This window comes from Miniopterus natalensis, chromosome 15 (genome assembly GCF_054644295.1).
Source record: "Miniopterus natalensis isolate mMinNat1 chromosome 15, mMinNat1.hap1, whole genome shotgun sequence".
Classification (NCBI taxonomy): domain Eukaryota; kingdom Metazoa; phylum Chordata; class Mammalia; order Chiroptera; family Miniopteridae; genus Miniopterus; species Miniopterus natalensis.
This window is the reverse complement of record NC_142095.1, coordinates 41270868-41295378: the sequence shown is the minus strand read 5'-3', so window position 1 is coordinate 41295378 and position 24511 is coordinate 41270868. Positions and strand designations below refer to the sequence as shown.

Sequence of the window (24511 nt, the reverse complement as noted above, 5' to 3'; positions counted from 1 at the left end):
CAGGGGCTGCGCCCGCCCTCCCGCCCGCGCCCGGGCCCCCCGGAGGCGCGGCCCGCGATGCTGCGGGTCGGGACCCCGAGGCGGAGCTGACCCGCGGCGGAGAAGAGCCTGAGCGAGTCCCGGGGCCGAGCGCGAAGCCCCTTCCTGCCCGTGGGGCTCTGGGGCGCCCGCCCGCCGACGTCCCGCTGCAGCCCTCAACTCCGTGCCCCCCAAGCCCCGGCCCCCGTGCGGGAATGTTCAAAAATGAGTATCAGGTAACCCCAAACGGCTCCCCAACCTGCCCGAATCGCTGTCCGCTCTGGGGTGAGAGAGCTCCTGTTCGGGTGAGGGCGAAGCTCCCCCGGCCTCCCAGAATACGACCTTTTTTTCGGGGTAGGAAGAAATTAATGGATGAGTGGTCTTGATTCAAAAAGAAAGGGGGGGAAAAAACCCAAAACAACACACAAGTAACGCCTGGGCACATGCCTTGACTTTGTTCAGTCTCCAGCGCAGCGCTTCTCGGGTGTGTGGCTTGCCGGAGATTGTGATTAAAACGCACCCCTTCAACCCCAGCAGGCGCCTGAGTGAATACCGAGGGCAGGCCCACAAATCTTGATGTTTAGCGCCTTGGATACTCCTGATGCGCACCATGTAACAAGCCACTTAGAAGACAGGGAATGAATGGGCTAAACCAAGAAAGAAAACAAGCCCTTTGGCTGGAGGCTGTTTTCTCCAACTCTGGGGGTCAGTGACTCTCAAACAGCGGCGTATGTTAGGATCACTTAGGGTACTTGTAAAAATGCAGGCTCCCTGACCCTCACTCCAGACCTAGAGAAGCAGAATCTCTGTAGATGGGGCTAGTTGACCTTGTACAGCTGCCCCCCCCTTCCTGCCGGTGCGCGGCCCGGGGATCACAGGGGGGAAACTGGTTCTGGGTCTTCCTCGGTCGCCTTGAGCATCCTAGGGCGTCTCAGCGCCTGACCTGCTTTCCTCTGGGCACCGGCAGCTGCCTTCCTGCTCTTCCTTCGCCCCGTCTCCTGCCCGCCCCTCCCACCTCGCTCTGAGCTTACACCCTCTACACTCTCTGTTTGCAACCTGTTTCCCATCCTGGTCCTGCCGTGAGAAGGAGCGGTTGTGTCCCTGTGCCGTTCCTGTGCCAGAACAGCCCTCCACTGCTCTCCAACTCTCTTGCCTCTGCCTTTTCACCAAACAAACGCTACCTGCCTTCTCATGCGTGCCCTGAAACTATTTTGCAGTTCTCTTTTTTCTATTCCAATTAGAACAATTTTAGAGAGTTTCTCTCACTTAATATAGGTAAAATTTATTGTTATAATTTTTTTTTAAAAGAAGCATACTCCTACTGTGCGAAACTTGGAAAACAGGAGAGAAAAAGAAATGGGGAGTGGCAGTTTTCTGCTTCACCAAGGTATAAGGATTTTTCTTAAAATAAATAAGAAGCTGCTTCACATTTAAAATTCATAGTGAAATATGACCTGCCCCCAGAAGCTGTAGTAATTCTATCCACACACAGTGTGCACGTAAAATACCAAAGGAAGAAGAAATTAAATGCCTTAAGTGATTATGCATTAAAACTCAGAAGCAAAACTGTCTTTATATTATTGAGAAAAATTAAAAGCTGGAAGTTCTTTACAAAAATCAGACATGTGCTGCTTATTCATACAGGCCATAAAAGAAAACTATATTTAGTCTTTATTTTAGGTTCTCAATTTCTTGCAATAAACTCTTCCTCAGAGATAATCATCTTGTTTAATTCCTCTCCTTTATAATTAAAGGATATGGAAATCCAGTAATGTTTAGTGTTTTTTACATAAACATGTCCCTCCATGTTCTCAGGTTTACAGTAGATTCTCTATATTTTTCTTGTACAGATTTAACTTTTTTTTTATTTGTTGATTTTTTAGAGAGAGAGAGGGAGGGAGAGAGAGAAATATCTACTCCTTGTTCAACCCATTCATGCGTTCATTGGTTGATTCTTGTGTATGTTCTGACAGGAGATCGAACCCACAACCTTGGTATTTTGGGATGACTTTCTAACCAACTGAGCTCCTGGCCAGGGCCTTCTTGTACCAGTTTTATAGATCTCTTAGATTAATTTGTGTTAAATATACATGGTGAGGCAAAAATAGGTTTACAGTTGTGAGTATGCAAAACACAGTTTATTATTGTATTATTATTAGCGTATTATTTTCCATGCAGACAACTGTAAACCTACTTTTGCCCCACCCTGTATAAAAAGATTTATAGGAATATTCAAAATAAGTATCATTCTTTTCCTCACTCCCTCCCAAACATTTTTACTGACCACTAAACTATTAATTTGCCCTTTTTGGAACAGTTATTGCTGACACGATTGAACTTTTGCTATGTTCAAGAGATTGTGCTTGATGGTTTATGTTTACTATCCTGTGTAATCCAACAATCCATTTTACAGATGAAGAATTAAGAAGCTAAGTCACTCCAAAGTCAGGTAGTTAATAAATGGCAAAGCTGGTACTGGAGCACAGGCCAGGATGACTAAAAAGATAATTATCAGAATTTATTAGTCTGGGTTGAATAGCATGTTTTATAAGCATGATCTGTACATGTCAAGTAAATGAACATCACACTAAGAGATCATAAGGCTTGTATAGCACAATTCATTTAATGTTTATCATGCTTTCAAAAATTCCTTAAACCATTAATCCAGGGTGACTCAAATCAGAACTGCTGTGGCTAGATACGATCAAGGTATAAAGTAGGATCATGTTTTCTCCCAGATCTGCTTACCTGACAGAAGCCTGAACAATGGTTGTAGGCTGTGTGGTGGGTAGTGTCTTCTCCTTAGCCTTGTCTTTCACTTTAATTTAAATATTTCATTTTTGTTTTCTAGGGAGGTGCATTTGTTGAAATCTTTAGTGCTCAGGGGAAAAATCCTGGGGCAAAATGGAAGATCCTTGGCAGTCCCTCTGTGATTTGGAAAGTAAGTGTGAGAAATTAGAGCCACCTGAAACCTAGAAAGAAATGAGAGTGGCAGTTATAACAGAAAGGGCTCAATCAGATTTCAGAACTGTTTTTCCTGTTCATTCTCTCCAAAATCTTTTCATGACACTGTTGACTACAGTCCTCCCAGACAGCACTCCTCGCTTGTTTAAAACTTAGGCATGAGGCTCACAGCCCTTCTGTAAATTAGATGACTTCAGTATCTGTGAGGAAAATCTCTCCAAACCCTTAGCTTCTCAGTTTCTTTTAAGTTTTATTTTTACTTATTGATTGATTTTTAGAGGGAGAGGAGGGGACAGAGAGAGACAAAGAGAGAAACATTGGCTTGTTGTTCTACTCATATATGCATTCATTGGTTGATTCCTGTATGTGCCCTGACTGGGGATTGAACCCACAACCTTGGCATATGGGGACGACTCTCTAATCAACTGAGCTACTTGGCCAGGGCCTCAGTTTCTTGATTTCTTCATTCCTGTTGGCCTCTTCCACTCTACTTTAACACTCATTCCCATCGTCATAGCCTGTACCTTGTCACCATAAACTGCAGGGCCTCTGAAATTACCAAGTGAGGTATCAAGACATCCCTTCTGACCCCAATCTTCAGTTCTTAAGGCTGCTTGCCCACTTACTCCCACTGTGTTTGTTCCTCAACCTAATTCAGACTCTCAGACGTTGGCCATGCTCCTTTCCCCAGTGTTTAGTTTTATTTATGTGTGTATTTTCTCTGTTGTCACTTCCTTTTCTGGCCAGCCCAGAGTCCTTAGTCCATGATTTCGGTCAGCGCCCGGTTAAGACCTCGCACGCCCTTGCCGCTCGTTCTGTAGTCACGCCTGCCTAGCAAACGCCTCCCTCGGAATCCCCAGTTACCTGCGTCTGGGCTTCTCCATACCTTTGGGGGAAATATCTGTAGCCTCTCAGGTTGATGATGCTATAAATTCAACCTGAATGACCCAGAAAGTTCTTCTGTGTTCTCTTAGTCTCTAAAATAATTCTTTCTCCATTCAGATTTTCAGCCACCAATTCCCTACTCCCATCCCCAGTCCACACCCAGACAGGTCCTCCTCACTCACCAGACCTCACACCTCATTTCACAGGAAAAACCAATGCCATCAGGTAGAAACTACCTCAGCTTGCTGCCACCAGATCTAAAGACTAATATCCATTCCTGTCTTCTTTTTCTCTTCTCCCATACACTGGAGAGGAAAATGCCTTTTTAGGTACTCAGTTCTATGGATAACTTTTAAAAATTACTATTAATTGAGTGCTTACTGTTTGCCAAGCACAGCATTAAGTACATTTCATGTTATGTGATCTGTACAATAGCCTTGTGAGATAGTTACCTTTATGCCCCTTTTATGGACGATAAAACTGAGGCATGAAGAGGGTAAGTGACTTGTTCATAGTTATCCAGCTCTTGCTATGAATGAGAGATAAATGATGCTGTGAGGGTGTATAGCAGGGAAATTAGGAAAGACTTCGTAAGGGAATGACATCTGATCTCTAAGAGCTAACAAGGCACTGGGTGGGGCTGGTGGAAAGCAGAGCATTTCAGGCAAAGGGAAAAGCACGTACAAAGTCCTTGTGTGAGGAAAGTGCTTAGAATTTTTAGGAAACTGCAAGAAGGCTACAAAAGCTGGGATGCAGACAGAAAAGAGTGCAAGGTAGGGGATGGGGTTCCAAAAACTGGGCAGGGACCAGATTGCGTGGGGGCTTATGGACCATGTTGAAGATTTTGGTAAACTGTATTAAGTATATGCTCAACTTGTGGAATAAATAATACACTTGGCATATGTCTATTCATTTCAAATATGTAGGAGATGCTGTCGTGATGGGTATAATATAAATTTATTAAAATGTTACTTAATTCTTAGCAGCCATCAGTTACAAAACATTTTTTAACATATACAAAACAGGAGAGTGGGAGGATCTATAAATATTTTAATGTGAAAAAGCGTCTTTTATACTCAGAGATTGAGAATTTGGTCTATAAAAAAATAACCATTTACATTACCACTTTGACTCATTTTGTTTTGTTGTTTTTTTCTATTTCTCCATTCTCCAACCTTAGATTTTTAGGTCACCTTAATTATAGCACTTTAATCTGTACTGATTTTAAGTAAATGATATGGAACTTCAAGTTAGAGCACTAGTTAAAAAAATAAAAAAGGCAATGATTAATTCTGTATGAGCCATGGCCAGAAACCAAGGAACTTTCAGACTGGATACAACGTAGGGTAGATGATTTATTATACTGTATTAGGATGTTCAGCCTGTGCTGTTAGACAGAAACACATAGATTAAAGGAAAGAGAGAGTAAATAAACTCTGGAAACTGGAAATTAGTAACTTGAGAATCCCTAAACTTGGAGAACGTTTTATCATTTGGAGGAAGAGTGCCTTGATATGACAGAGGATTTGCCAAGTGGCTTAGTGTGGCTTCTGTACTCCAGTTCCCCGTAGGTCTCAGGGTAAGAGTATCAACGCCCAAGTCTACTTTTAAGTCGTTTGAACCTGGGGCTTGTTTCCTGTGAGTTTTCAGCTCCAATTTTATACTAGAAGCCAAACAAAATACACTTCAGTTACCACTGTTTTTGTTTTTATTCTACAGGAGTTTGATAAAGAAGTTAAAAGTTTTGTGTTTGTCCTGGAAGGCAGCAGCCAGACAAACAAAATTCAGTTACCCAAGGAGAATAAGCAGATCCGTAAGTAAGATTTTTAATACTGAACCTTAACATTTGATGCTCAGAATTGTACTGTTAAGTCTCATACACAGGCATTAGTTTGACTTCTACTGGCATCTGTTGACATGAAGTGATAAGATTTTTTTTAATTTCAAAAGTAACCATATGCCAGGTTTTTAAAAAAATGTTCTGCTTCAGTGTTTACTAGAAATCTAGCAGTATTTTTAAGATTTAGTGGATTGCCCGGCTGGGCATGGCTCAGAGGTTGAGCGTCGACCTAGGATCCAGGCGATCGGGGTTCGATTCCCGGTCAGGGCACATGCTCGGGTTGCGGGCTCAATGACTCTCTCATCATTGATGTTTTTATCTCTCTCTCTCCCTCTCCTCTCTCTGAAATCAATAAAGATATATTTAAAAAAAAAAAAAAAGATTTAGAGGATTATTTAATAGCCATTAATTATAATAGTAATGGTATTTTTTGAGTATCTACTATGTGCGTATGACTTCCTAAGCATTTCACATTTAACTCTTTTAATCCTCACTATAGCTCTTATATAGATGAGCACACTGAGGTTGGTTCCTTGTCAAGAAATCAGGTAGTCTGCCCTAACCAGTTTGCTCAGTGGTTAGAGCATTGGCCTTCCGACCGAAGAGTCCCATGTTTGATTCTGGCCAAGGGCACCTACCTCAGTTGCAGGCTCGATCCCCACAGGGCAAGTGCGGGAGGCAACCACCTGTGTCTCTCACATCGATGTTTCTCTCTCTCTTTCCCCCCTCTCCCCCTTCCACTCTCTCTGAAAAGCAATGGAAAAAATATCTTCAGGTGAGGATTAAAAAAAGAAAAAAAAAGAAATCAGGGAGTTGAGGCTAAGCTTTGAAACAAATTCAGGAGTTCCTAAATTCTAGGAAATTAATTTGTGAGAAAACAATTATATAAAATACTCTAGAAAACGTTATTTAGTGACATATCAACCTCTATACCTTTAAAAATATAAATATCTAGTAAGCATAGATATTAACATGTGTTTTAACAAAAGCCCAAAGAGTAGATTTCAGTTCTTACTTTGAAAACTAGGGTCAGCATTTTAAAGCAGAAGAAACCCTGAGAGATCACCTACATTTAGGATTAGAAGCCCACTTATTGGCAGAACTGGGGTGAAAATTCCAGGCTCTGCCACCAAATTAGGCTTTGAATAAACTGATGTGATTTAAGAAATATAACTGTTCCAAGTGTTTAATCAGATTTTCATCAACTTTGTCCTGTGTTTTAAACATAGATTTTAGGTGATTAGCAAATACAAGGAGCCAGTTATTTTTTACACTCGTCATTTACTTTTTTCTTCCTTTATTCATTAAGAACATTTGTTGAATACTACTGTGTACCAGATACTATGAAAAGACTATTCTTGGTACCTCATTTTCTCATTTTAATTCAGTTTTCTAAACTTTCATAGACTCTGTGCTTCATCTACCACTTCAAGCTACTACGTGCATATTTTAGATTTCTAAGACATAAGCCAAGCCATAGAAGTTATAGATAGAAGATGATTAATTTAAAAATGGTTTGCCAGTGTTTCTTTCTAAAATAAAATAGGAAGCAGAACCTCAAAGAGAAGGAATAATCATTGTTAACATAATTTTTATTAATTTACTACAATTTTACAAACCATGATTTCCTCACAGTCCCTGTTTTTGTTTTTAAATAGCAGGGGTGTTTTTTTTTCATTTTTACAAGAATTTATACATCTAAATGAGATAAACTAAGATGAACCGGGGAAATGTGTCTGAAATTGTAGCTTATTCTTGCAGGAGAAATGTTCCATCTTTCTTAAGGATATTGACTTTGTGAGAGAGATACATTTGATTTGCAGAAGCATGACTTAATATAAGTCAGTGTTGTTTTTTATTGTTGGCTTATACTTTCATGTGATGCCCTCAGCCTCCATGTACATGATCATATTATCGACAAAATCAAACCACTTCCGGTAACCTTTCTCAGGTGGTTCTGAAAAACATTTCTCCTCTACCAAAGGTTCAGTGTCTAAAGACAAGCTCCTTTTTCCTCCTTTTTTTTTTTTTTTTTTTTTTTTTTTTTTTTAGTTTTTTCCCTCAATCCCTCCACCCCATTCCTTTTCCTACTTTTATCTAAAAAAAAAAAAAAAAAATTAATTTGTTATAATTGCTTTTTTTTTAATCCTCACTTGAGGATATTTTTTCCATTGCTTTCAGAGATAGTGGGAGGAAGGGAGAGAGAAAGAGAGAGAGAGAAAGATCAATTGGTTGCCAGGGATTGAGCCTACAACCCAGGTACATGCCCTTGGCTGGAATCAAACCCGGGACCCTTTAGTTCATGGGCCAACGCTTTAACCACTGAACCAAACTGGCTAGGGGCTGTTATAATTGCTTTTTAAATGGGAAAATGATAGTTTTAATTGGAAGAAACAGAAGAATCTTTTAATGTATTTTTTGTACAATGCCCTGTAATTAAAAATTAATCTGGCTCTTCTTGTAGCATGTGCAATACTGTAGCAAATGAAACAGTTTATACAGTCTATAAAATTAATTATTTGTAATTTTTGTACTAATGCCTTTAAGATTATTTGTAATTTTTGATAACAGCTTTAATAGTTAGTTTTGCTTGTATAAAATGATCTTCTGTGTGAAGTTATGTTATGTGTTATGCTTAAATTTAAATTAAATAGCATGCCTTAAATAGAGAATTGGCTTTCAATTAACATTTCTAAATTTAGTTCAGTTGCCATTAAGTATTTCTATTTTAAGAGTAAACATTCACTTTATTTGTACAGATTTGACATTCAGTACCACATTATGTTTTCTAATATATTAGGTGCTTCTGAAGAAAGCTTAATAATGTAATTAAGTATGTTTTACTTTTCATTTTCAATAGTACTATTTCTGAATTACATTTGAGCATCTCTAAATATGTCAAAGGTTTTTGTTTGGTTGGTCTTTACTTAGCATCTTATCAAATAAAGTGATACTAATGATCAGATTGTACATTTCTCCAGTGCAGGACTCTTGCATCATCTATTTTGTACCCCTACCTTGTGTATCGTACGTAGTTGGTGTTTAATAAATTTGTTAAATTTGTCACATAAAGAAACTATAACAATTTAGATTATAATTTCTAAATGTAACCAGCTTCCTTTGATAAGGAGTCTTGAGTAAATCATTCGCCAGGTAAATAAGTAAATCCACAGTGCTCTTCACCCTGGAACATGTCATATAGAATTGCCCGTATGCAACTGGGTCTTTCTGTGTGAGGCTCATCCTTGAAACCATTATTCTCTCTGCCTGTGGCACCTGAACCCAGTGGTACGTCTTGGGATCAGCGTCCCTGCCCTGAAGGATGAAGTCATCATTATGAGGTTCCCCCAAAGCCTCCCCCTGGCCCCACTTTGATATTCTTTTAAAAATAAATCTCATTATGAATTCCTCTGTTTAAAACCCTTCCATGGCTTTGACCTTACCACTCTACTGATAGTGCTCTTGTCAGAGTCACTGGCGATCTCTGTATTCCTGAACCCAGTGGCCATTCTCAGCTCTCACCTTACCATATCAGCAGCATTTGACCAGGTTGACACCCTCCTCCTTGGTACATTTTCTTCATTCGTCTTCCAGGATGCCCACTCTCAGTTTTCTTCCTGATTCACCGGTCTTCCTTCTTGGTTTCCTTTCATGGCTCTTCCTCTTCTCCGGAACATGGCTTAATGTTGCAGTGCTCCTGGACCTCGTCCTTGACCCTCTATCTACATTCACTCCCTTGTCTATGCCTTCTTGATCTTACTCCAGCTTATATTTCCAGCTCACACTTCTCTCTCAAACTCCAGACTTGTGTTTTCAGTTGCTTACTTCACATTTCTACTTGGACAGCTTTGCCCTAGAAATTCCTCCTCCCCCTCCTCCAGCACACAGCCCCATCTCAGTTGTTAGCAGCTTGTCTTTTCAGTTGCTCAAAACCAAAAGCTCTTAAATTAACCTGATTTTTTTCCTCTTCATTCAGTCCATCAGGAAGATCCTGTTGGTTCTATATTTATGTTAGATTCATTCTCTGACTACTATTTCTTGCCACTACCCAGGTCCAAGCCACCGTTATCTCCTGCATGGAATATTGCAATAGGCTTCTACTTGGCCTCCCTGTTCCTGACTTGTCTCCTGCTGTCAATTCAGTGGCTAGCGTGATACTTGTCAGTGTAACGCACTCCCCTGCTGAAAATGCCCCATCTTCCTCAGAGTAAAAACCAAAGATCTGTAGGACCCTGCAGTATTGGTGCCCTCCTAACTCCCTGACCTTATCTCCTGTTCTTTCCCTTGTTCGCTCTGCTGCAACCATACAGGTGCCCTTGCTGCTCCAAACATAGCCTGGTACCTTATCACCCTAGCAGCTGTGCACAAGCCGCACCCTCTGCCTAGAGCCTCATCTTCCCAAATGGCTGCATGGCTCACACTCCCCTTCTTCAGGCCTGAACCTGACCTGTGCTTTGGATCCTTTCTGCACTTTTGATCCCTTTTACCATGCTTTACTTTTCCCAAACCCTCTTATCACCATTTAACATGTTATTTGTTTATTTATTTATTTATTTATTTATTTATTTATTTATTTGCTGTTTTTCTCACCATTACCAGAAAGTAACTGCCACCATTATAGAAATTTAGTCTATTTTGTTCACCTAAAACAGTTCCTGGCACCATAGTAGACATCCAGCAAATCTTTGTTGAATAAATTAATGACTATATAAGTGGCTTCCCATTGATTTTAGGATGACCTATATCCTTCCTGTGGCCTTCAAGGCCCCAAATGATTAAATTCCTAGCTACTTGCCAGACTTATCTCCTGCTGCTTTTCACTTTCTGTCTTTCCTGTCTGCCCTTTAGGCCTTTAAGTTTGCCTTTTTCATCACACGATGGAGTATTCCTCTCCCTGTAAAATTTGTTCTCTCTCCTACCCCCCGTTGTCTTTGCTCCGTCAGTTTCTGCTTATTCTTTCTAGCTGAATTCCAATGTCGTTTCTTCAAGAAAATCTTGACTCACCCTCCCTTTCCCTCTAAGGACCCAGGATTCAATGCTTTCATAGCACTCTGACCTTTTCACTATAGAAACTTCAGCACTGTCTTGTACATAGTAGATGCTCAATAAATCTTTATTGAGTAATAGATCCAGTTTAATCCATATAAATAAGCCTATAATTTGTGACTCTAAATTATTCACCCAGTTTTACACATGAAAAGTAAAAGGACCCAGACAGGTTTTCTCATTTGCCCAAGGGATGTGGAATAACCCCTGATGAAGGGTAACTGTTTCCTGTTGTCTGTATGGAAGTGGCGAGGTGCAGGCTGGTGTGCTGTCTGTGCCAGGGCTGGGATTGGAACCCGTAAATAGCCCCAGCGTGATTTATCAGGGCACTCTTAAAGGATGACTGTCCCAACTCTCTGGGCAGTGCAACATTTGTAAATGTATTGAGGTGTGCAACTGGCATGTTCTGTAAGGGAACAACTGTAACTGCTGTTTAAACATCTAATGGCATTTTACCAGTTAAATGTGTTTTAAAATATTCTGAAGAAAAAAGGACTTGACCCCTTCAAAATAGAGGTAGTTTGTCTCAGTCAGAGAACAAATTATAAAACTGCAGAAACCTGCATATTTCCATAAAAAAACTAAATTTTTGTGAATTTTATGTGCATAATGGACAGTTTTTTGACTAGCAGCAGTTCCACATTCAGCATTACTTACAGTGATTTTAAATATAATGTAGAGATGAAGAGTCCATTTGAATTTACTAGGCCATTAGAAAAAATATTACTATAGAGTTTATATAGCTTTTCTGACACACAGGATCAGTGTATGTCATATGTTATTAAAGTATTTTTTCTTTGTCAGATCATCACCATATAGTATTGTGATACTTCTTTTAATCTTAGAAGTGGAGCCTTTTGGAAACTAGGGCTTCTCTATATGTGAGAAAGTTGAATTACAAAGGTTTCTTTTCTTGAGGGCAAGTGTCTTTCATATCTGAAAATGTTCATACAAAAATGCCCTGTATGTGTAGCTCTTTGTGTCTGAAGAGAACAGTGCTGATTCAGTGAGATTCGTGACATATATTAGGGACCTTTTGTAAAGACTGCATTTCATTTATCCTGGTGCTCCCTCAGCTCCATTTACAGAGGCCATTGTACAGTGGAAAAATACCAAAGGGCCAATCAATGGAAGATACAAGAGAGATTGATTAACAGTGGTTTGAGTTGGCCTCCTTTTGCTGTCTTATTTTGATTTTGTAGTCCAGGCCCTGGCTGCCTCACTGGCTCTTCCCATAAATATGGTAGAATCTGATTCCTAGAGGATTTTCTAAGGCCGGAGCCTGCTATACCCTATTTTTATTGTATTGCTTACTCTGCAGGTGGCTCTCTAGTACAGTTTATAAGCTTACTGTTTTGTTGTTGTTTGTTTGTTTTAATCCACACCTGAGGATATGTTTCTGTTGATTTTTAGAGAGAGAGGAAAGGGGAGAGAGAGAAAGAGAAACATCAATGTGAGAGAGAAACGTTGATCAGTTGCCTCCTGTATGCACCCCAACTGGAAATCAAACCCCCAACCTTTTGGTGTATAGAACAGTGCTCCAACCAACTGAGCCACCCAGCCAGGGCAGCTTAGTGTTTTAAGCAAAAGTTATCCTTGTATGCTTGATTTGAAGATACTAGGCATATCTGATCAAATATGTTTATTGTTTAGAAACTAAATTTCAGGTTCAGAAATGTTGTTGAACAGTTTACCAAAGGAATTGTAAACCAGAAGGTCTTCATATAGACTATATAAAATGTATTATTACTTTAAAATACTTAAATTTATTAAGCTTACTAAGTCAGAATAAATAGAAAATAACATGCATTTTAGACCAGTTGCCTTCTTTTATCCATGCGTTTAGCCTGTACTATGAGATTTGTAGGATAGGTCAGATAAATCAAGACATTTCCATATTCTACCCAAAGACCCACGTCAGGAAAAAAGTCCCTACAAGGTATGTTTTGGGAAGTAGTGATACTAAAACATCCATTAAAAGCATCATAATTGAGAGATCAAGCAGAAGTACAAAACTTAAGAGGAAAGGAATTAAATGAATGAATCTGAAGAGGCAATATGAAATTAATTGATTTTGAAGCAGTTACAGACTTGACCTATCAAAAGTACCACCGGATTGGTATTTCTCCAAAATATTTTTAATGAAGATGAAGCTGGTGATGGGGAATAAAAGTTATCAGTTCTTAATTTGTGAGCATTAGATTAATTAAAAGTGTGTTAAATTAACAAAAGGTATTATAAATGAAAATACTTTTCTCCATCTCAATGTGGATACCATATTTAAAACCATATACACTAGGTATGGCTCATCAAACCTTCAGCTGCAGTTAGAATTGTTTTTCTTGATCTATTGTTTTTTTACTGAGTTGTTCAGTACAGTTAACACTGTCAGTGAATAAAAATAATTACTACATGCTTTTATGGCTGCCTTGATGGGAATCTATAGTTCAGTTTTATGTGTCTCTATTGAATGCAGTTCTGTGTGTACATTCTTTCACAAACTATTAAAAATAGTAAATAAAAAATTATTTTTTAATTTTCATAAAAATTTCACCAAATCTACACATGAGACTTTAAAAGGCAACATTTGTTGTTAGTGTTTGATTTGATTTTCATCAGTCTTTTGCTTTCATAATGAGGTTGTAACTCGTGGGCAGTGCTGTTGCAATCTGCATGTTACTAAAATGCTAACAGCTTGGGTTTGTTGGTGGCCTTAGATTGTGTTTGTTTGTATGCACATATAACCAGTTTGGACTTGTGAATGTATTTTTCCCCCTCTCATTCTAGTTGGACTGATCCAGAGGTTTCTTGTACTTCAGATTTACATACCCCTGGGACAAGACTTCTCCACTGAATTGCTGTAAGATATACAGAACTTCTTTCAATGTTTTATATGTATGAGGCATCTGATCAATTAAAGCAATACGAACAGTCATTAATTACAAGTGGCAGTTTTTGCATTAAAGAGCAGTGACTTATCAAGTTGACATGAAGTAATTAAACTAATTTAATCATATTTCTTAGATATCACTGTAGTCTGACATTTCCCTAGGGGAAAGAAGCAGATTTCATCTGTTTAAGAAAATATCAAAGGATTGTGAATTTGGTAATAAACAACCTATAACTTGGAAGAAATAAATAATCCAGAAGTTTGAGATTTTGGTTCAAATGAGCGGCGATGTTATGTTTTGTGCTCTCTGCTATTCAAAACTACGTTTGGTTTAAAATTGATTGAAATACCTCATTTTAATGTTGTTTAGTTTAGAAATATTGGTCGTCTCTGTTTATATATAGATGGCTTGGAATATATTCATTTTAATTGACCTTTCTATAAACAGACTGTTTAGCAAAAATGAGAATTTACAACTTTTACTCAGTTGTACTGTCTGTTGTCTGAGATAATTCTGAGAATGAAAACATTTGATTTGTACACTCATATAGAATAGAATATTGTTTAAAATATAATTAATACAGGGTGTGGCAAAAGTAGGTTTATAGTTGTTCATATGGAAAATAATACAATAATTAATAAATAATATTATAAGAATAAACTCCGTTTCACAACCTACTTTTGCCACACCCTGTAAATTTGTATATTTCATTACAGCATTGCATTTAAGGTATGCTATTTTCTTTTCTTTTTTTGTAATTAATAACTGTTCGAGGTCTAAGCTTAGGCTTTTATTTTCCCTACTGGAATAAATGACTTTTCCTATTAATGAAGGTAATTTTGTACTAGTCACACTGGTACAATCGAAGAGAAAGGAGGAGCTTCCTTAATAAAATGGAAATAACATAAATGTGAGGTTATTCATTTCTCTTTGTTTATGTGAATTAGAATATTAAGTTTGTGCAGATGTTGGTAAAATATGAATTTTAGCTAATAATATACAGTCCTGTTTTCTTGAGTGAAGAAGTATAGATGGAACAATTTGTACCTTTGTGTTGTTCAACTTTAAACTTCAGTGATCTTCTAAGAGTTTCTGTTATTGTCTGCCTTCGTTACCAAGATTCTTTAAAATAGTTCTTACAGTAATAGTACCAAAACATTATTTGATGCTCTTAAGTATCTTTTTCTGGTGCTGCAGAAAGAACATTTTTAAGACTCTAAAGACATTCTGTTTGTACAGAGAGTACCATATAAAGCTTTATTTTTCATGTAGGGGAAATAGTTTCTACCAAATGGAAGAAGGCAGATTATAAATCCAGCTCGGCCCCTCTTATTCTCCTGATCTCTACCACTTATACTTTGAGGTTCTTCAGAAGCAGTGGTGGGGGCACTGGTGGTTAGGTGGCCTTTTGATAAAAGCTGTGCAAGACACTTGGCTGAACCTTTTGCTGATGACCACTCTTTTTCTATAACAAACTAAGCTTTATTTGTGCCCCAAACACTTGAATTTATCACCCTAGTCTAAGCAATATACTGTTATAACTAATTTAATAATAAATAAAGCTGTAATTACTAAGAAATTGATAGGTATCTTAGGTTTATCTTAGTCCTAGCAAGAGAGAAGCTGTTATAAGTAAACTGATTTCTCCTTTGTTACTCTGTTTTTAATGCTGTTGGCCTGTTAAGGATGGGAAGACATTTTCAGGGGTGATGGGATTAAGGATTAGATTTTGAATGCAATTGACTATAGTCATAGATTCTCTTGTTCTCATATCCTTGTGAACATTTGGGTTTTCCAAATGGTTTTAGTTTTATAGATTTAGCAGGATAAATATCTTACAGACACAGGTCAAAATTATTAAATAACATAGGGAAGACATTCTCTGTTCTGACATTGAGAATTTATCAGATTATAAGAAAATATTTTAACTCTGCATTTGAATTTGTTGCTAGTAGGTAATCAAAACATTTTGCTGTTTTAGGAAGTAATGACAGAGACCATGTTTTTACAAGGAAGAAAGAATAATGAGTATAGTTTGTCTTTCTAACTACAGCTTTTTTCCCTCTTAAATGAAAGGACTTTCTTTCAGCACCTTTAGTGTTTCACTGTATTTCTGGCAGCATAGCTCCAGGCTACTTTAAATAATACATTTCTCCCACAAGCTTAGAAAGTCACACAGCAGAAAGATATCTGGCTTCTAAAATTCTCCATTGTCAGAGTGGGAGAGGCATTTTGTTTTACAAAGAAATGTTCACACATCAAGAGGTTTTCATAAGTGGAGTCTTGCCAGCTGGTTTATTAATTTAATAATCATTTCTCCAACATCTTCCTGAGTCTCTCATGTACACTAGATGATTAAACTGCTCAGGGTGAGGTCGTGCATCTGTGGGTTAGTAGATGCCTTAGAACCAGCAACAGCTCTGCTTGAGGAATCAGTCAACAAATCATTGAGTTTTTATTATTGTCAGGCAGTGTGTTAGGCATGGGGGAGTCAATATACCTTGAATCTACATTTCTCCCTACCCTTACTGCTACCCTCCTAGTCCCAAACCACCATCACATTTCCCTTCATCTACTCTTAGAGAATCCCAGTGGATTTCCCAGATTCTTCTCTTCTCATTTTCCAATCTATTGTCCACATTGCAGCTAGAGTGATCCTTCTAAACAACAGCTGTAACTCCCATTGTGCTGAAAATAAACTCCCCATCCTTGATACTTCTATGTGCTCTGTTGCTCACCTCTCCCTTCTCATCTCATACCACTCTGCCCTGTGCTCACCATTTCTCAGCCACACTGGCTCTTTTCTAGCCACCCTGGCTTTCCCTTCCTCGCACACCAGGTGAGGGCTGTCCTTAGAGTCCTCTGCCTTTGCCTGCCAGAGTGGCTCAGTTGGTTGGAGCATCATCGCTCTGTGCACTGAAAGGTTGCAGGTACCTGGGGTGCGGGTTCGATCCCCATTCCAGGTGTGTACTCTCAGTGTTTCTCTCTCTCCTCCTTCCTCTCTCTAAGCATGTCCTCCAGTGAGGGTTAAAACAAATCCCCGTTTCTTTGCCTCACCTACTCCCACTCAGCCTTCTCATCACAGTTTGTGTCCCTTCTTCAGAGAGGTCTTCTTTGATTTCCCTTAACTAACTGAGTTCCATCTCTTATGCCCTCTTCTAACACCCTGTTCCTTTCCTTTATTACAACTATAGCAGTTTGTAATTCTGTTTTTATTTGATTATCTGTCTTTTTGAGTAGACTTTGAGTTTCATGAGGACTGGACCCCATCTGTCTAGCCAGCATGATACCTCAGCACCTAACAGAGGCTCTGAAATAGGGATGAGTGTGCAGGCGTGCAGTAATGGACTGAAATGAATATACAGGACCCAGGTTCTGTCCTCACATAGTTTACTCTGAGGGGGAAGATCGGCCAAAAGCCAATTTAAATGCATCTTGATAAATGTCATGGTGGTGACAGAGAAGACCTATGGGGAGTGTTTGAAGTATTAGGTAGAAGTAAGCACATAGGCTTGAAACTGGACAGACCCAGTGTCAAATCCTGCTTTACTTTGCGGGACTTTGGGTAAGTGACTTAACTCACCTTAACTATGGGATGAGAGTAATAATTACTACCTCACAGAAGTGTCAGAAGAATTCAGTGAGAAACTGAATTATATGCTTTATGTAATAAAGTATAACGGCTAATGTTTATTAAGCACTTGCTAGATACTAGGCTTTGTTCTCAGCATTTTAATTGTTTTATTTCAGTTACTCTTTAAAATAAGCCTGTATGGTAATGATAATCATTGCCTCTGTTTTACCATTGAGGAAACTGAAGTCTAGAAAGGTTAAGGAATTTGCAAGAGATTATAGACCTACTTACTGACTCTTAGAGCCAGAATTCCAACTTGCCTAAATCTACACTTGATCTTGGCCAAAAGGCCAAGAAGCGATAATGTAGTCTAAATCTAGAACCTGTGCTCTGTACCACCGTGCCATGCTGCCATATTGTAAACACTGTTATTTTTCTAACTACACATAGGTGCATATGTAGTAAGTATAATTTATCTGAATCTTGGTACAAGATGAAAGTACTAAGCCTTCTGCATCTTTCTAAGGGGCTCCTTATAATACAGTGTTACCATTAGAGTTCCAGGAAAGAAATGTCTTTCATTCCAAGATGTTCTTGTTTCTGTCTTTACCCTTTTAAGAGAGAAATGCCTGAGAGCTAAAGGAAGAATTTTACCCACATCTTTTATGTTTTAGTACTTTGCATCTCAGATGTGACAATACTCATATTACACTTTTTTTTTAAATGAAAGCTAAGAATTGACTTTACTTATTCTCTATTGATTCTTTACTTTGGCTCATCCCTAGGCTTCTGTTTTCTTTAACTTCTAAAAATTATATTATTCAGAATCTTGCACCTGTGGGTAAGGTGCCTTCAGAGCTTAATAACCTGACCAACAATTGTGCAAACACATTATATTTTGCATGTAGAGCCAAGGGAGCACTGTACTAACACTTCACATCTCTAGCGGTATAGTAACAGAATTCTCTCATCTCTTTCAACGTCAACCCACAAAAGAAAATCCCCTCCGTGCTTTTTACAAATAAATCCTACGTTTTGATTTGCTTATTTCTTAGTATTAGTTGCAATTTTCATTTCCAAAGTATTTTAGTGTACCTATGTCTCACTGTTTGACCTGAAGTTAAATGATTCAGTAAACAACAGATTTTTAAGAATTCTTTCATTTTGTAGTCCCTTCCGTACTGCATCATCATGGCAGTGGGAAGCCAACAAGTCCCCTGTGTGGGTTGATAGGTGTTTCAGAGCCTGGAGGCAGACATCTGGTGCACAGGAGGAACTCCATGAACCAGAGCTCTTGGAAAGGAACCAACAGCATCTTGAAAAAGAAATCCCTTTTGCTAAATTTGATACTGCCAATCATGCTAAGTGACTTTGGGCTATTACAATTTTTGACAGGAATTGTATTCATTTTACTGAATATTGTTGATCCCTATCCTTATTTTGTCCTGACCTTGGTGAATTCTGAGATTTTGTAATGTTAATGCCTCTAGAGAATTGACATTTTTCTCATTTTCACTCAGTTCAACCAGTGCCTTTTTGACACAAGGGATGAACACACTATGAAAGCCAGTGATGGGCATCATGTGCTATTTGGAGAGGTTGGGATTCCTAGCCTGTGGATCCCAGGGAATATTATTACCAAAAGGTTTCACATGTTGAACCTTTAGCTGTTTGGAGTCCTACTTGCATTTGAAATCTGATAAGGTAAAAAAAAGAGAGACCCCTGAAAGGGTCCCTCGGCCTTATAAAATTTTTTTTTATTATTATTGATTTCAGAGAAAGGAATGGGGAGAGAGAGAAGAGGAAGAAACATCAATGATGAGAGAGTCATTGATCGGCTGCCTCCTGCACGCCCCCTACTGGGGATCGAGCCCAAAATCCTGGCATGTGCCCTGACCGGGAATCGAACCATGACCTCCTTGTTCACAAGCTGGTGCTCAACCGCTGAGCCACGCCAGCCAGGCTAGGCCTTACAAATTTTAATTGATTCTTTGTGATCTCTTCATTGCAATATTTTGAATTTGAAGTATATCTGCATAGAGTTTAATGATTTTAACCTAGAATTCAATCTAGGATTTATGATGCTCATTCGTTTTTGTTTCATCTTTTGCTCCATCCCCTAGTTATATGCCTTTGGGCCAGACACTTAAATTCTGTCTCAATTGCCTCTTCAGTAAATGGTAATATGACCTTTTTTAAAAAAAAGTTTAATTGCCAGAGTTAATTGGTGATAATTAGGTTTTTCCTAAGAAATTTTAGGAGGTTTAGATTTATGTGGACCTCAGAGCTTTTTTTTTTCCATTTCTGTAAATTAGAAAATTGAAACATATCTATCCTACAGAAGTAAGCTTTAGTGTCATGGTAATTTAATAGAAGTTTTAGGTTCTTCTACCCTATTGAATTCTGCTCCTACTGTCTCTTCTTCAGTGATGTTGGAGACAGTAGACTCCTTTGAAACTTTAAACCAAGTAAAGTGAATATGGCCTCACAGTTGCCAACCTGTTCTTTTCACATGTCATCAGTCTCCCTCAGCCACTTTAAAGCTACCAGAGTTGAGAGAACACTTCAGTTTGATATCTTTAGGTCAGAATGACATTGGTGAGAGCTTTTGAGATTGTGTCCATTTAACCAAGCTCAGCTCTTCCTGTGGAACATTTACTTTATCTTTTTGTCATTTTGATGCCTTCCTTTGAAGAAAATAGTGGTTGCTATGTAGCTCTTAAATTATTTATTAAAAAAAGATGTTATTTAAGCACAAAGTATTATATTATTCAATGAAATCATTTGTCACCAAGTCACCAAATCTCTAAATGTGTTTAGAACTGAGTGAAAGTGGCCAGTGGTTGCTCTTTTTTAAACTAGAAGTATTGTATACTGAAGTGGTAATGACATTGCAAGTTTCATTAGCATTTTGAATGCATTTCATGGCTAATTCCAACTTCTATTTTTTCTTTTTAAAATCATCGGTATTTAAATCTCATTATTTTAATTATATCCAATTAAATGTACTTGCATAATCAGTATATTTTGTTACATGCATTAGTAAAAAGCACTGTAATATGCTTTGCATACTGACTTTCATAATATATTAAATTTGCATGCCTTAAAATAGGTTTTATGTGGAAGTTTTAGATAACACATGGTCGTATATAAACCAGATGCAATATTCTTTATTAAATAAATGTTCTTTGAGAAATCTTTTCTTCCTTGTTGTTAGTTCAGTTTATTTTACTTTTCTAAATTATTTTAAAAATACTTTTTAGATAATCTTGAAAGCTAAAATAAAATTCTAGCAAAAGAAAAATTGCATGTATGGAAATATTTGGAAGTGTTCTTACTCTTTAAAATTGTAATAAAAGGCCATACATGTGTTAAGCACTATGCAGTTGAATGATTGCCATATACATTATCAAGGCACAAGGTCAGGGTCCTGTGATGAGTTGGATGTCAGGCCTGGGAGTCATTGTCTCTGCCATGTATTAGCTTGATGTCCCTGGGCAAGTTGCTGAATCCTCTCTGTGGCACAGCCTCCTCTGACAATGGAGATGATATATACCTATTTATTGAGTGATTACGAGGATTAAATTGGATAATATCAAGTAGTAACTGTACAGTAAATATTATAATTTTTAGTGCCTAAATGTAGATAGGAATGCAGGGATATTTAATTTTAAAATTGTTCTTCTGAAACATTTTGAGACAAGTTGAACATGTCTCTGTCCCTGTGAAATTTTTATGGTACTCTTCCCTGAAGAGATGATAAAACAGCTTTTCCTTGGGAGCCTGCTTGACTATTGACTCATGCAGGTTTTCTGTCTGGAAGGGAGCGATCAACAAAAACATAAAAAGAGAAGTGACTCTCTTCGTTTGAGTATGAATGCTAATGACTTATTTAAAAGACAACTGTAGCCCGGCTGGGCGTGGCTCAGCGGTTGAGCATCGACCTAGGATCCAGGCGAACAGGGTTTGATTCCTGGTCAGGGCACATGCCCGGTTGCAGGCTTGATCAATGACTCTCTCATCACTGATGTTTCTATCTCTCTCCCCCTCTCTCCTTTCCTCTCTCTGAAATCAATAAAGATATATTTTAAAAAAATAAAATAATAAAATAAAAGACAACTGTAGTCCAAAGGCACGACTCAGTGGTTGAGTGTAGACTTCTGAACCAGGAGGTCACGGTTCCATTCCAGTCTGGGCACGTGCCGGGTTGCGGGCTCAGTCCCCAATAGGGGGCATACAGGAGGCGGCTGATCAATGACTCATCATTGATGTTTCTCTCTTTCCCTCTCCCTTCCTCTCGCTGAAATCAGTAAAAAACAAATAAAAGACAACTGTAGGAATTTCTGGCATCATAGTTGCAGATCTCTTTAGTATCTGGCTAAATAGAAGACAGGTACATTCTCATATCTTCCATATTCAGTCTTTTGTGATATAATCATGTCACCTCTGGAAAATTCCACTGCCTACTTGTGAGAGAGTGGGATGAAAACGATAAATAACATCTTAGTATTATTCCGAAAACAGTTTTGATTTCACAGAAAACCCCTGAAAGAGTCTTGGAGACCATGAAGGATCCCAAACCACCCTTTGAAAACTAAGGGTCCTTAACCACGCTTTGAGAACTGCTGTTCTAAAGTATATTCTGAAGCAAATACATGACATCCTTACAGAGTGCATTTTCCCGGCATGTCACTTTCTGTTATTCTTTGTTATAAGTTAGGTAACTTTATTAGTCAGGCTAACCTGCTGTAAGGGATAAAACCCAAATCCCAGTCGCGTAACACAATAGATGTTCATTTCTTAAACATATCACAATCCAGTGCAGGTCAGTGGTAGGGGCTCTGTCCCCCACAGTCATTTAGGGAACTATGCTCCTTCCACCTTCCACCCAAGCCTTGGAGTCCTGTGCTGGATGCTGCAAATCTGGTTAGAAGACAAAAGAAAAGAGCCCAGAGAATCCCATGGAAAGATACCTGAGATCATGTTCCTGTGGTCAGAACTCACCTGCCATCCATGACAGCACTGGAGGCTGGGAAATGTAGTTTGGCTGTATGTCCAGAAGGAAACAACAGAGTCTGGCCAAGACAAACCATCTTCCACCAGAATAATCTACTACGTTTCTAATAAATAAGTTGAAAGAAAACTTTATGATTTGTCGTCAGCTTTTTTTGCCCTTACGAAACTTAAGTGGTACACAGTGCAAAGCAGTGATACCTCATGCTTTGAGAAAAGCTGTGGGACATGCAGTCTAAAATTAATTTTTAAATATTTTTACTTTTTATTTTGAAATAATTACAAACTTAAAAGTTGAAAAAATAGTACAAAGAACTGTTGTAGACTTTTTTCCCAAACTCACAAGTTAACATTTTGCACATTTGCTTTTACTTGTTTTTCTTATGTGTGTATATGTGGATATACATTTACATTTCCCCCCAAACTATGAGAAGTTGCAGACTTCCTTCACTAAATGCTTCAGTGTGCATCCACTAAGAACAGAAATGCTCCCTCACATAGCCACGGTCCAGTTTTCAAAATCAGGACAGTCATCATTGATGCAACACTAATATCTATGGTATAGACCTACTATTCTTTGTAGCAATTATGTTTTTGGTCTAGGATCACATCTTGCATTTCGTTTTCATGTGTCTTTAGTCTCTGTTAATTTGAGATCGTTTCTCAGCCTTTCTATGCCTTTCACATCAATGACATTTCTGAAAAGTACAGGCTTGTTATTTTGTAGAATGCCCCTTAACTGAGTGTGTCTGTTATTTTCCGTATTAGACTCAGGCTATATGTTTTTGTTTCAACCCTCACCTGAGGACGTTTTTTCCATTGCTTTTCAGAGAGAGAGAGAAATATCCATGTGAGAGAGACACATGGATTGGTTGCTTCCCTCACTCACCCTGACCAGGGCCGGGGATCAAACCTGCAACCAAGGTACATGCCCTTGGCTGGAATTGAACCTGGGACCCTTCAGTCTTCAGGCTGACGCTCTAACCATTGAGAAAAACTGGCTGAGGCTCAGGTTATACATTTTTGGCAAAAATAATATGAAAGAGACGTGTCCTCCTCAGTGTGTTTTATCAGAAGGCACGTGTTATCAGTATGTCCTCTTATAGGTGATGTTAACTTTGATCACTTGGTTAAAGTGATATCTGCAGGTTTCCTCGTGGTTAATTTACTGTTTTTCTCTTTAAAATTAGTAAGTCATTTCTGGGGGCATACTTTGATAGCGTAAGTATCTTGGTCTTCATCAAGCTTTTATTTACTAGTTAAGCACGGATAATCCTAGCCTAAACCAATTTTTACTATAACAGTTGTGAAATAAAGTGAATTTTAAAGTTATTACTACTTACATATGTAAGAAACCAGCATGGTAGATATTTGTTGGTTCTCTGCCTAGCATGTTCCGCCACATTTTTCCCTTCCTAAAATGATCTCCTCCTGTCTAATGGCAGCCTGTGTACTCTTGTAAAACTGATCGCAACACAGTCCCTGGTGTGGGCTTTGACTGGCAGGGCAGATAGCACATCCCACCCTTTGAGCCATGTTTGTTCTTTTAGGAGTGGGAATCTGAGCTGCTCAGGCCCAGTCAGAGCGCTTGGGATGCTGCACCAGAAGCACCGCTCCCATCCTGTGAGGGTAAAGCTGACCCAAGTAGCAAAAGGGGAGAAATCAAAATTGGGTCATTGATGACTGTTTTGAGCTGTTAAGTCATTCGACCCTGCAGCCTATCCTGCTGCTGTAGTTTCCAATTATGTGAGCTAATAAATTCTCTTTATTAAGTGAGCTAGCCTGAGCTGGGCTTTCTGTTAACTTTTGACACAGAGAAGCTAACTGAGATTCCTGGTAACAAATAGGAATAGCTGTTTTACCTGATTTTTTTTTAAATGGTAAGAACAATATGGAAAACTTTTTCAACACCCAACAAAAAGATGGGTGTAAGGGTTTTCTCACCAGCGTGGTGATAGCACCCTGGCATAGGCTGCTAGGGAAGGTCAAAGAATTGGTAATACACATCCCACGCGCCCAGGGGCACAGGAGCTCATTTCAGTAGTAAAGTTGTTACGTTGTGTAGAGGTGCTGTTGATTTGGACTGATTTTAGTTAACCAAACCAACCTGAGTGAATTAAAACAGTGTGGGCATCACACACAAGTATGTTGGGGTATCACTAGAAACCCAAGGACAGTAGCCCAGCTGGGTGTGGAAGCCAGTGCTAGAAAACCTTAAGTGCACACTCTCATCTCAGCATTTTCAGCTTCCGCTTCATTTCCAGCCCCACCAGGCAAAGT

The 24511-nt window shown here is 38.7% G+C and overlaps 1 protein-coding gene across 1 annotated transcript in view; it reads left to right on the top strand.

Annotated features, from left to right (window-relative positions):
* The first annotated feature begins 51 nt into the window (after nucleotides 1-51).
* CFAP20DC (CFAP20 domain containing) overlaps nucleotides 52-24511 on the top strand; it is a 193137-nt gene continuing 168677 nt past the window's right edge. The window contains exons 1-4 of the mRNA XM_016205538.2: nucleotides 52-254; nucleotides 2870-2959; nucleotides 5587-5680; nucleotides 13541-13613. Of these exons, the coding sequence (XP_016061024.2) occupies nucleotides 234-254; nucleotides 2870-2959; nucleotides 5587-5680; nucleotides 13541-13613 (278 nt within the window). The 5' untranslated portion in view covers nucleotides 52-233. The remainder of the gene's footprint in view (nucleotides 255-2869; nucleotides 2960-5586; nucleotides 5681-13540; nucleotides 13614-24511) is intronic.